The sequence below is a fragment of the Bison bison genome, unplaced genomic scaffold (assembly GCF_000754665.1).
Source record: "Bison bison bison isolate TAMUID 2011002044 unplaced genomic scaffold, Bison_UMD1.0 scf7180017864376, whole genome shotgun sequence".
Taxonomy (NCBI): domain Eukaryota; kingdom Metazoa; phylum Chordata; class Mammalia; order Artiodactyla; family Bovidae; genus Bison; species Bison bison.
This window is the reverse complement of record NW_011494948.1, coordinates 15,231,795-15,243,834: the sequence shown is the minus strand read 5'-3', so window position 1 is coordinate 15,243,834 and position 12,040 is coordinate 15,231,795. Positions and strand designations below refer to the sequence as shown.

The 12,040-nt window shown below is 37.3% G+C and overlaps 1 protein-coding gene across 2 annotated transcripts in view; it reads left to right on the top strand.

Moving 5' to 3' along the window:
* PTPLAD2 (protein tyrosine phosphatase-like A domain containing 2) overlaps positions 1-12,040 on the top strand; it is a 30,128-nt gene that overhangs the window by 2,787 nt on the left and 15,301 nt on the right. For both annotated transcript variants that reach the window (XM_010857084.1, XM_010857083.1), the window contains exons 2-3: positions 1,983-2,086; positions 4,299-4,426. In XM_010857084.1, the coding sequence (XP_010855386.1) occupies positions 1,983-2,086; positions 4,299-4,426 (232 nt within the window). The remainder of the gene's footprint in view (positions 1-1,982; positions 2,087-4,298; positions 4,427-12,040) is intronic.

Below are 12,040 nucleotides of genomic sequence, written 5' to 3'. Positions count from 1 at the left end.
ATTGCCTTTTTTTGGGATTGGAATGAAAACTGACCTTTTCCAGTCCTGTGGCCACTGCTGAGTTTTCCAGATTTGCTGGCATATTGAGTGCAGCCCTTTCGCAGCACCATCTTTTAGGATTTGAAATAGCTCAACTGAAATTCCAACATCCACTAGCTTTGTTCATAGTGATGCTTCCTAAGGCCCACTTACTTTGCATTCCAGGATGTCTGGCTTTCAGTGAGTGATCACACCATCATGATTATCTGGGTCGTGAAGATCTTTTTTATAGTTCTTCTGTGTATTCTTGCCACCTCTTCTTAATATCTGCTTCTGTTAGGTCCATACCATTTCTGTCCTTTATTGTGTCTATCTTTATATGAAAAATTCCCTTGGTATCTCTAATTTTCTTGACGAGATCTCTAATCTTTCCCATTCTGTTGTTTTCCTCTATTTCTTTGCATTGATCACTGAGAAAGGCTTTCTTATCTCTCCTTGCTATTCTTTGGAACTCTGCATTCAAATCACTATATCTTTTCTTTTCCCTTTGCCTTTCACTTCTCTTCTTTTCACAGCTATTTGTAAGGCCTCCTCAGACAGCCATTTTGCCTTTTTGCATTTCTTTTTCTTGGCGATGGTCTTGATCCCTGCCTCTTGTACAATGTCACGAACCACCATCCATAGTTCTTCAGTCACTCTGTCTATCAGATCTAATCCCTTGAATCTATTTCTCACTCCCACTGTATAATCATTAGGGATTTGATGTAGGTCATACCTGAATGGTCTAGTGGTTTTCCCTACTTTCTTCAATTTAAGTCTGAATTTAGCAATAAGGAGTACATGATCTGAGCCACAGTCAGCTCCCAGTCTTGTTTTTGCTGACTGTGTAGAGCTTCTCCATCTTTGGCTGCAAAGAATGTAATCAAACTGATTTCGGTATTGACCATCTGGTGATGTCCATGTGTAGAGTCTTCTCTTGGGTTTTTGGAAGAGTGTGTTTGCTATGACCAGTGAGTTCTCTTGGCAAAACTCTATTGGCCTTTGCCCTGCTTCATTCTGTACTCCAAAGTCAAATTTGCCTGTTACTCTAGGTAGTATTTCTTGACTTCCTACTTTTGCCTTCCAGTCCCATATAATGAAAAGGACATCTTTTTTGGGTGTTAGTTCTGCAAGGTCTTGTAGGTCTTCATAGAACTGTTCAATTTCAGCTTCTTCAGCGTTACTGGTCTGGGCATAGGCTTGGATTACTGTGATATTGAATGGTTTGCCTTGGAAACCAACAGAGATTATTCTGTCATTTTTGAGATTGCATCCAAGTACTGCATTTCAGACTCTTTTGTTGACTAGGATGGCTACTCCATTTTTTCTAAGGCATTCTTGCCCACAGTAGTAGATATAATGGTCACCTGAGTTAAATTCACCCATTCCAGTCCATTTTAATTTGCTGATTCCTAAAATGTCGATGTTCACTCTTGCCATCTCCTGTTAGACCACTTCCAATTTGCCTTGATTCATGGACCTGACATTCCATGATTGAATTACCCTGCCTGGGAATGCCGCCATTGCTACTCCCTTCTTGTAACTATAAACTAGTTATCCTTCAAGTTATGCACTTAGCAGGAACACGTTGACCACATGGGCCTCTCTCCATCCATATTTTCTTTTCAAAAATACTCAAAGCTAACTTTGCAATGCTTGCTTTTATCCCTTGGGGAGCAGCAAAGTTAGAGGTTTATCACAGATGAAAGTGAATGTTGAAATAGAACCATATCTGGCTTTAAACAAACCCAGGATGGTCACTGTAACAGATAGTGTGTGCTTTCAAAATCTCATGGGGGTTAGAAGGGTATCCAAATTAAAAACTCGGATATGGATTAATTGTCTCTTGCTCGCTCAGATTGGCCAGTAAATTAGTTAAAATACATGTGTATAATGCTGAAAAGGTGATTATAAAGGAAGTGTTTAATGTGTTTAAAGGAAGTATTTTCTTGTATTTATTGTAGGTATAGGAAGAATGCCTATCTTTTCATCTACTACTTAATCCAGTTCTGCGGCCACTCCTGGATATTTACAAATATGACAGTCAGATTCTTTTCATTTGGAAAAGGTAAAAGCCCAAAACAGTTTTGAATTTTTAACTTTTAATCCTCATTTTCACCTAGTCCTAGTTATAATTTAACTTCTGTGAACTTCACTTAATATCCTTCACTTCTCTGAAATTTAGTGACCATATTTTTTCAGTAAGCATGCTTCATTCTTAATGCAAAAACCAAAACCTTTTTGGAGGAGGCGGTAAGTAAAATGAGGGAAAGGGAAGTGCGTTCTCCTTGAGTAGGCATTTGCCCTGAAAACATAGACATGGCATTGAGGCGTACCATTTCACTCTTCCTTTCTTGGTTCTGCACCAAACCTTAGCAGATCTGGTGTGTGTTGAAGAAATCTGTAAATTCCTGTGTAACTTTTTTTTTTTTTGCATAGAAATTAGAAATTAACCAGTTCTTCTCTGGTTTCTTATTCCCCAGGTTTAAGGTAACTGGAAACTACTAACAAATGAAAGACAAACTCTATATTCCCCATTCTTCTATTTAATCCTTTTAAAAGGCAATGTGTCCATAGGAAAATGACACATTCTGTAGATGACTCATCACATATAGGGGAGTTAGTGCTAAAGGTTTAAGTCATAAGCTTTCTCCAGTTTCCTGAAAGTAAAGATTTTAAATGCATTTAAATTTTCAAAAAAACAAATCATTAAATGACTGTCAAAATAAAATTCTTTTCATTTTCCATCCCCACATGGATAAGGGTCATCACAGTTTCCAAGTGTTGCATGACTTGACAATTTGAGCAATTGCTGGTTTCAGCTAAAAACAAACATTAGTATATATCTGGGATAAGTCAGGCTCTGCTCATCAATTCAGCCTTCAATATCATGAGAAAATTAATCTATTTCTGTGATACCATAAACTATTTGATGTTGCTTTTTTTTAACTGCAGATTTGCAGATAATTTCTTGCCTTTGTTAAGAACCTCCAAAGATATAACTTGATGCTTGTGTTTCAACTTTGAGTGTTGGGAGTCCTCAAGCAGAGGACAACACAGGTGTTTGGAAAACTTCCTTTTGTTTTTAGGAAAAAAGCATCACTTCTAGACCTTGGAAGTTAGCTGTGGCTTCAAGGGCCTGTTATAGGCCATTCACAATATGAGTAACAAGACATGAATTTATTCTTATGCTGCCTGGCCTTTCCAGTGGGGGGAAATGCCTTCGTCAGCAGTGTATTTTTTCTTAATTGTGATCTCGCCATCCATAATTAGAGAAGTTGCATTTTATTAAAGAAACACAACCCATTTCTACAGAAGGTAGCTTGAAAAGAACTGTGTGGGGGGTCAGTACAATTTCCAAATCAGTATATAAATTAAATAGCTCAACAGCAGTCAAGCACCTGGAATAGACACCAGCTTCCTTCTTCCTTCAGGGAGCCGTGTGACTGATCATGCTTTTATGGCAAGTGCAGGACTGTGTATGCCTCAGGAATCATCTATAAAGTGGGAATGATAAGAATGTCTACCTCATAGAGCTGCTGAGAAGAGAAACCCTTTGATAAATTACTATCATGTGAATGATAACTAGGGAGTGAAGACGATAAAGATTTCCCTAGATGTTTCTTAATATGGCAGGATTTCATTTAAAAACCAGCACATTTATTCTATTTAGAGAGACATTTGTTTCCGTCCATTTCAGCTCTGTCAAATGTAGTATTTGTTTGGAGCCCTCTGCAATGGGCCCTACTCACAAAAATCCAGAAAGCCCTCACCATGTATGTGCAGGACATAAATGCTATATAAATGGAAGATGTTATTTGATATCAGGGCATCATTAATGTCATTTTCATAAATCTCTGAAATCATATTTTCTCATCTCTGTCATTTTCTTGTCCATAGACAAGGAGTGGGCACAGCAGTTTCTCTAATAAACTCACTTTCAGCCTGTTTTCACTGATGTAGTCCAGAGTCTGTTTACTTTTATGCTGGAATTCCTTTAGAATCATATAAATGGGGAATAAATGCTTTAGCTTTGGTCATAGAGCCTTCCTTTTCAAGTTTTAAATTCTTTTTGGAAGAGGAGCAATTAAACTGTACAATGATATGACGTGCTTTCTTTGGTTACATAGTATTTGTAATTTAGAAATCTAGGAAATTTTTCACATGTACAAAGGAAAATGAAGTAAGGAATCTCAGTTGTATTTCAAACTGCTTCCTGGATTTGGGTTGTGATCTAGATTTTACTTACTATGTCTGTATTTTTAATTCACTGGACACAGATTCAATGGTTGACACTTTTTATGCAATTGGACTTGTGATGCAACTTTGCCAGTCTATTTCCCTCTTGGAGTTGCTGCACATATATGTTGGCATTGAATCAAACCATCTTCTTCCTAGGATTTTGCAGGTAGGTCTTAATCACGTTATTTATATTGTAGAATCTGTTGCATACGTAACTTTGTTCTGTTTACAGCCACTCGACTTTGTGACAGTGAAAAAGCCAACCTTTGCTAATGTGCAACCCAAGTCACTAACATGGAGAATTCCATGAAAAAATGACCTCATCGTAAAACACTGCACAGTCAGAATTGCCAGTTGGAAGCATTCAGAGAAATGATGCTTGCTGCTTTGTGCAGCACTATAGTGATCCTCTGCTGGGACGAGATTTCATAGCCACTGCCCAGTCTTACTATGCCACGGCCTTGGGCGGTGTAGTACAGAGGAAGGGCATAGGATGGGAGCCATTCAGACTTGGGGTTTGGTGCCTGGCTCCTCTACCTACACTGGGATACATTAACCACCATCATCTAGCTCTTTAGGGAAAAGGATGCCACATACATTACCTGGAAAAGAATAAATTTGCAAAAAAAAAAAAAAAAGGTACCCTTCATCCAAGTCCAAGATTAGAATACTCCCCAGCCATTTCTTGTTCATTCTGCCCCTTTTACTGAATGCAGTTGCAAAGGAGTGGTCTTTCGTGTTTATTTAGTATAGCATCTACTTGTACAGGGGCTTCCCTTGTGGCTTAGCTGGCAAAGAATCCTCCTGCAATGCAGGAGACCTGGGTTCGATCCCTGGGTTGGGAAGATCCCCTGGAGAAGGGAAGGGGATTCTCCAGTATTCTGGCTTGGATAATTCCATGGACTGTATAGTCCATGGGGTTGCAAATAGTCGGACACCACTGAGCGACTTTCACTACTTGTACAGACCTGGGAATGCTGTAGACTTGGCTTCAAATTGGAGAAGACTCTTGAGAGTCTCTTGGACTGCAAGGAGATCAGTCCTGGGTGTTCATTGGAAGGACTGATGTTGAATCTGAAACTCCAGTGCTTTGGCTACATGATATGAAGAGCTGACTCATTTGAAAAGACCCTGATGCTGGGAAAGATTGAGGGCGGGAGGAGAAGGGAACGACAGAGGATGAGATGGTTGGATGGCATCACCGACTCAATGGACATGGGTTTGGGTAGACTCTGGCAGTTGGTGATGGACAGGAGAGCCTGGCATGCTGCGGTTCATGGGGCCACAAAGAGTCAGACACGACTGAGCAACTGAACTGAACTGAACTGGCTTCAAATTCCAGTTCTATCTCTTAGTTATATAAGTTTAAACAAGTAATGTAATTGTTCTGAGCTTCATTTTCTCATGTGATATGCAAATAGCATGTATCTTCTGGAGTAACTGAGAAAGTGGGTGGGATAAGTTCCTAGCACTTAGTTAAGAATACAATACCTGGTAGCTGCTGCTGTTATTTTAGGTATCGTTGGTTCCTCTGCCATGTCTTGAGCCCTAGATGACCATGTTCCTTTTAAAGGCAGGTTGAAGGAAGATGGGAAATTCACTGATAGAGATTTAGTATAGGAAAGCATTAATGAATTAAGGCAAGAAAAATTAAAAAGTGATATTTTCCACAAGGAGAGATAAGGGTTAGGTGGCTATATGAACATACATTTAAAATTTACAGAAAAAAGTATTTTCATTAGTATAATTTTAACAATTTGTAAAATAAATTAAAAAAATTGATAACTAAATGTGACAAATTTGCATTTTAAAAATGATTAAAATGTTAGAATCTGATTGTATTGCCAGCACCTAGCAAAACGCTTAGAACATAAACACCTTAAATTTTGTTGAATGAAATAGTGGCATAGATCCTTATATTAAAATTTGCTGAAATATCATGAAAGTTTAAAAGATGGAAATCAGAGTATAAACCTAAGGAGCCTATCGAGAATTCTGCATTACAAGTTGATGGGAGATTTTTAATTTTGCTTATTCATTAGAAGTGGAGAAATAGTATTAGGATGAAGTTACTTTAGTGTTGAAATATCAAATGTAAAGTAAAAATTGGGGCAATATCTAGAGTACAAACTAAGAATAGTTAGTTAGCTAGCTAAGACATAGATGGAATTACCTGAAATGTATGTCCTTACAATATGAAAAGGGGTACACATCTGTCCCAGAAGAAGCATATTATTTAGGAACAAGATTTATTGATATGTATTACCTGTAAACAACTTAAGATGCATATAGCATTGCTTAACATTAAATTTACAGGCTTCCCAGGTGGTTCAGTGGTAAAGAATCTGCCTGCCAAAGCAGGAGATATGGGTTCAATCCCTGGGTCAGGGAGATCCCCTGAAGAAGGAAATGGCAACCCACTCCAATATCCTTGCTGGGAAATCTGGTGGATAGAGGAGCCTGGTGGGCTACAGTCCATGGAGTCACAAAAGATTTGGACACAATTTAGCAACTAAATGCTAATTTTAGACAACAGAATTAACCCAGGTTAAGTGAAAGCTGTATTCTAGCATATGGAATTATTTTTCTTGGACTATGATCAAATTCATCTGAATCTAAGTCATATTTTCTTTTGGCATACCTTTTTGGACTTTTACTTTTTTAGGCTAAAGTGGATAATACTAATTTTATGGTAAAACAGTTTCAAAGTTATTTCCAAAGTAGGAAATGCAAATGAGAAACTGGACAGGTAAATTTGTAAGAAAGAAAAGCACCTTGAAAATGTTTCAAAAATCTGTACAGTATTTCTGCTTTCCAAAAGTATGTAGGCTTGTCCAATAACAGAAATTGTTATTAGAATCTGATTTCTTGCAGTTCTAGAAATTCCAGGATATTTAAGCATGATTTTAATCCCTATTAATTGCAACTCTATTGATTTATAGAAGTATGATCACTTGTAATTGGACTGTATCCTGGTTTGGTAATTAAAAAATAATGGCAAGTATATATTGGCACTTTTATTTGAATGTGAGGAGGCCAAGTCTCCTGTCGATGGGGCTCAAATGGTTTTTAAGTCTTTGTTGTTGGGAGGAATCAGGGAATCCTCATAGTAGGGAAGACAGTTATTCTCATCCTGGGCCGATTATTATTAAATTTTTGTTATGTTTATCTTCCTCTTTATCTCTTTGAGATTTTATCTGTCCTCTGTTTCTTTTGTTCATTTACTATCTTTTCTATGGTTTTCAGAATAGACATGATGTTCGAAAAAGCTTCAAAAACCCATGTGGTCAGGTCCAAAGTTTCATTTTAACCCCCTTCCTTAGAATTCTGCAGACAACTAGAAGAATTCCCACATTATAAGATGACTCTGAGGCCCCTTCTTTAAAGTAACCAAACAAAACTCTAAAGCTGTGTAATCGTTCTTGGTTTTCCTGTTTCCCCATCTTTAAATGAAGAAACAGTAGTTAAGAATGTGGCTAAGCTACTCATACAGTACTCATAGCTGATTGCATACAGTAGTTTGAAAAAATGCAGAATATCTAGCTACTTTGAAGTAGATTGAAGAGAATTCTGCTCATGTGTGTTAATATTTTGACATTACCTTTGTGACACTGGTAAGTCACAATGGAATTGTCCTTTTTGTAAACTGCTTTGCCAAAATATGAAGATGAGTAATTCCCCAAAGCAGTAGGAACAATTAGCTAGTTGAGCAATTAGGATCACAGGTATAATATCAATTGATGGTGGTATGTGTATATACATATATATGTGTGTGTGTGTATATATACATATATATGTGTGTGTGTATATATTTTTGTATCTCACAAAAATATGTTTGTTTTCTTCTGTACATTTTAAAATGTTTTATACACATCTTTATTTGACAGGGAAAAGCCGTTGTGATTTTCTAATATTACAGTTGCTAAAGGAGAAAGGGCTTCCCTGGTGGCTTGGAGAGTAAAGGAGCTGCCTGCAATGCAGGAGACCTGGGTTTGATTCCTGGGTTGGGAAGATTCCCTGGAGAAGGAAATAGTAACCCACTCCAGTATTCTTGCGTGGAGAATCCCATGGACAGAGGAGCCTGGTGGGCTACAGTCCATGGGGTCGCAAAGGGTCAGACACGACTGAGCGACTAACACACTAACACTAACTAAAGGAGAAAGAGGGGGTAAAACCTATTGACAGTAACACTATGATAGTTTGACAGAGATGTATATTTTATATATTTTTTAAAAATACAGTTTAGGGGAAAAGAGAAAAACCGCAACAAATAGTTGTTTACATACATCCATTTTTGTAAACACAAGCCAATTAAAATTATATCAGGAAAAAATTTTTTGATATTTTAAAATTGTAAAATGGGAAAGTAAAAAGGTCCAAAAGTAGCATATAACTATAGTTAAAAGTGATAATTGAAAACTAGGCATCTCTGCTTTCCAGTCCCTTGCTCTCAAATGAGTGTGCATATTTTATTAGCTTGATTTTTTTAAAAAGTTGAATTGGAAACTAGTATTTTAGTAGATTTAATCAAAACAACTTGGCTTTTATGGAGCGGAAATACCATCAGCCTTGAAATACTGATTTTGAAGGACTCTATTCTGACTTTGCTTGTGTAGAAGCCTGAGAAAGAGGTTTTTGTTGATATGTAATAGCTTTAGGATGTTTCAACTCAAGGAGAGGGGAAAATAATCCACAAAATTAACCTTTCTTATTGACATTAGGCTGATGTGCCTTTAGGAAACCCTCAAAGTTATCCACTTTACTCCTTTAGCTTTTGAGAGAGGCTTGAAATGCAAAGACTTTGTACACAACTGAATTAAAATGGCTAAATTCTGTCCCCTGACCTTTGCATCACAATAAACACTGCTGCACATGTATTCATTTGACACAGTTTTTAAATCTATAAATCAAAATCCTGGGAATTATCACCCCCACATTATTGTGATACAGAAATTCCACTTTGTGATACAGAAATTCCATTTGTGAGCTCAAATTGCAAGAACAATCCTTATTTTTGCCAATAGCACATCCTATTTCTGATAAGGACAAACAGGAGTCTGTTGTCAGAAACCACTCCAAAGATTTCACAGTCGCAGATTTTGTAAGAAAAAATGTAAAGTCTGTCCCCAAGGAGAGTGTCTTAAAACAAACCCTTTTAGAAACACAGCAAAGTTTCACCCTAATCTCTTTTAATCCATGAAGCAGGTGCTTCTTTGCATTGCTAGATGAAATAATTCCCCCCCCCCCATGAAATCATATAATTTTCTCTCCAGTTTTGAGTTGGGAACAGGCTTATATTGTTAGAGATGAAAACTGTACTGAGGATAGTGTCATGCTATGAGATTCTCAAAGCTTTGCTTCCTGAAAATGAATTATATACACAGTTCACTCTGTAGGTAGGATTTTTTTTTCTTTTTTGTACCTTTTGTATTTGATCAGGAATTTCTTCAGTGTGATAGTTATAAAGCTATTGTTGTTGTTTAGTCACTAAGTCATGTCTGACTCCTTGCGACCCTATGAACTGCAACACCCTAGGCTTCCCTGTCCTTCACTGTCTCCTGGACTTTGCTTTAACTCATGTCCATTGAATCAGTGATGCCATCCAAACTCCTCATTCTCTCTTGCCTCTTTTCCTTTTGCCTTCAATCTTTCCCATCATCAGAGAGTTTTAGTCACAGTATAATTTTAAAGATGCTGAGATTAACTTTTTTATTTACTGATAGTCTTGACTATCTACAAGAAAAACATATTTTCTTATAAATATACTAATTACTACATTAAATTATACTTATTTTTATCTTCAGTATAATGACTTAACACAAAAGTTAAATGACTTACCCAAGTTCACAAAATTGTAAATGGTGGAGCAAAAATTTGGATTTGGGTTCGTTTTCCTGAACACTCAACTATTATGCCACACTTGTTTATAGTATCTGTCTATAAGTACCTATGTCCTTATAGGCTGGGACATAGCCTACTTCATAGGCTGGGATTTGATCTTGTTCATCTTGCCATGTCCACTGGGATTCAGAATAGTGCACTCAATAAATATCTATTGTTTGATGAATAAATAAATATATACAAATAGTATTTAAATACTTTTGTCTTACAGAAAATAATTGGTGACTTTTCAACATTTAAGGGTATGTTTCTGAAGTTCTCAACAAAAGTTCATAGGATTAAAGTAGTTTGGGTTATCCTTTTAGTAATGTAATAGTCTTTGAAGCTACTACTCAAAGACTAATTAAACAACTCCTTGATTTTTAAGACTGAGAAAGTCTCTCTATAGTTGAAGGATGATTTTTACCCCTTCAATAGTTTCTAACTAATTTGTTAGCTGCCATTAAAAAGTAACATTTTAATTTTAACAAATTAAATTCTTTGACAAAGAACACTTTAATTTTAGTCATGGCTTAATCTGGAGTTCAGAATTCCCAAACAGAACATAAAACTGCAAAATAGTTTTATAGTTACCATATTTTTGAGTTGGCCACATTACCACCATGTTTAATGTGGCCCAAGTTAGTGTTTTCACTGTGCTTTTATTCTGCCTGTTTGAGTTGCACAAAATATCACAGACCCTGTATTAGTAATTGTCATGTTCTCATAGGATTTGTCTAAAATTACAAAGTGCTAAGTTGTCCCAAGGATAAAGCTCTAAATAACTAGTCAACTATTATATGTAAAGAAAGTAATAAATTTTAAAAATATATTCTTGAAAATTGTTTTGGTGTTGATTCAGAAAATCAAGGAGATTCTTTTAAGTTTTAACTTTTCAGGAGAGGCTTTTTTTTTTTTTTTAATAGACTGTGACTTAGACTTTATATCTGCTTCCTTGGTGGCTCAGGTGGTAAAGTGTCTGCCTACAATGTAGGAAACCTGGGTTCAATACCTGGGTTGGGAAGATCCCCTGGAGAAGGAAATGGCAACCCACTCCAGTACTTTTGCCTGGAAAATTCCATGGACTGAGGAGCCTAGTAGGCTACAGTCCATGGGATCGCAAAGAGTTGGACACAACTGAGCAACTTCACTGGTTCACTGATAGACATTATATGAGAGTCAGATCAGATCAGTCGCTCAGTCGTGTCCGACTCTTTGCGACCCCATGAATTGCAGCATGCCAGGCCTCCCTGTCCATCACCAACTCCTGGAGTTCACTGAGACTCACATCCGTCAAGTCAGCGATGCCATCCAGCCATCTCATCCTCTGTCGTTTCCTTCTCCTCCTGCCCCCAATCCTTCCCAGCATCAGAGTCTTTTCCAATGGGTCAACTCTTTGCATGAGGTGGCCAAAGTACTGGAGTTTCAGCTTTAGCATCATTCCTTCTAAAGAAATCCCAGGGCTGATCTTCAGAATGGACTGGTTGGATCTCCTTGCAGTCCAAGGGACTCTCAAGAGTCTTCTCCAACACCACAGTTCAAAAGCATCAATTCTTTGGCACTCAGCCTTCTTCACAGTCCAACTCTCACATCCATACATGACCACAGGAAAAACCATAGCCTTGACTAGATGAACCTTTGTTGGCAAAGTAATGTCTCTGCTTTTGAATATGCTATCTAGCTTGGTCATAACTTTCCTTCCAAGGAGTAAGCATCTTTTAATTTCTTGGCTGCAGTCACCATCTGTAGTGATTTTGGAGCCCAGAAAAATAAAGTCTGACACTGTTTCCACTGTTTCCCCATCTATTTCCCATGAAGTGGTGGGACCGGATGCCATGATCTTCGTTTTCTGAATGTTGAGCTTTAAGCCAACTTTTTCACTCTCCTCTTTCACTTTCAT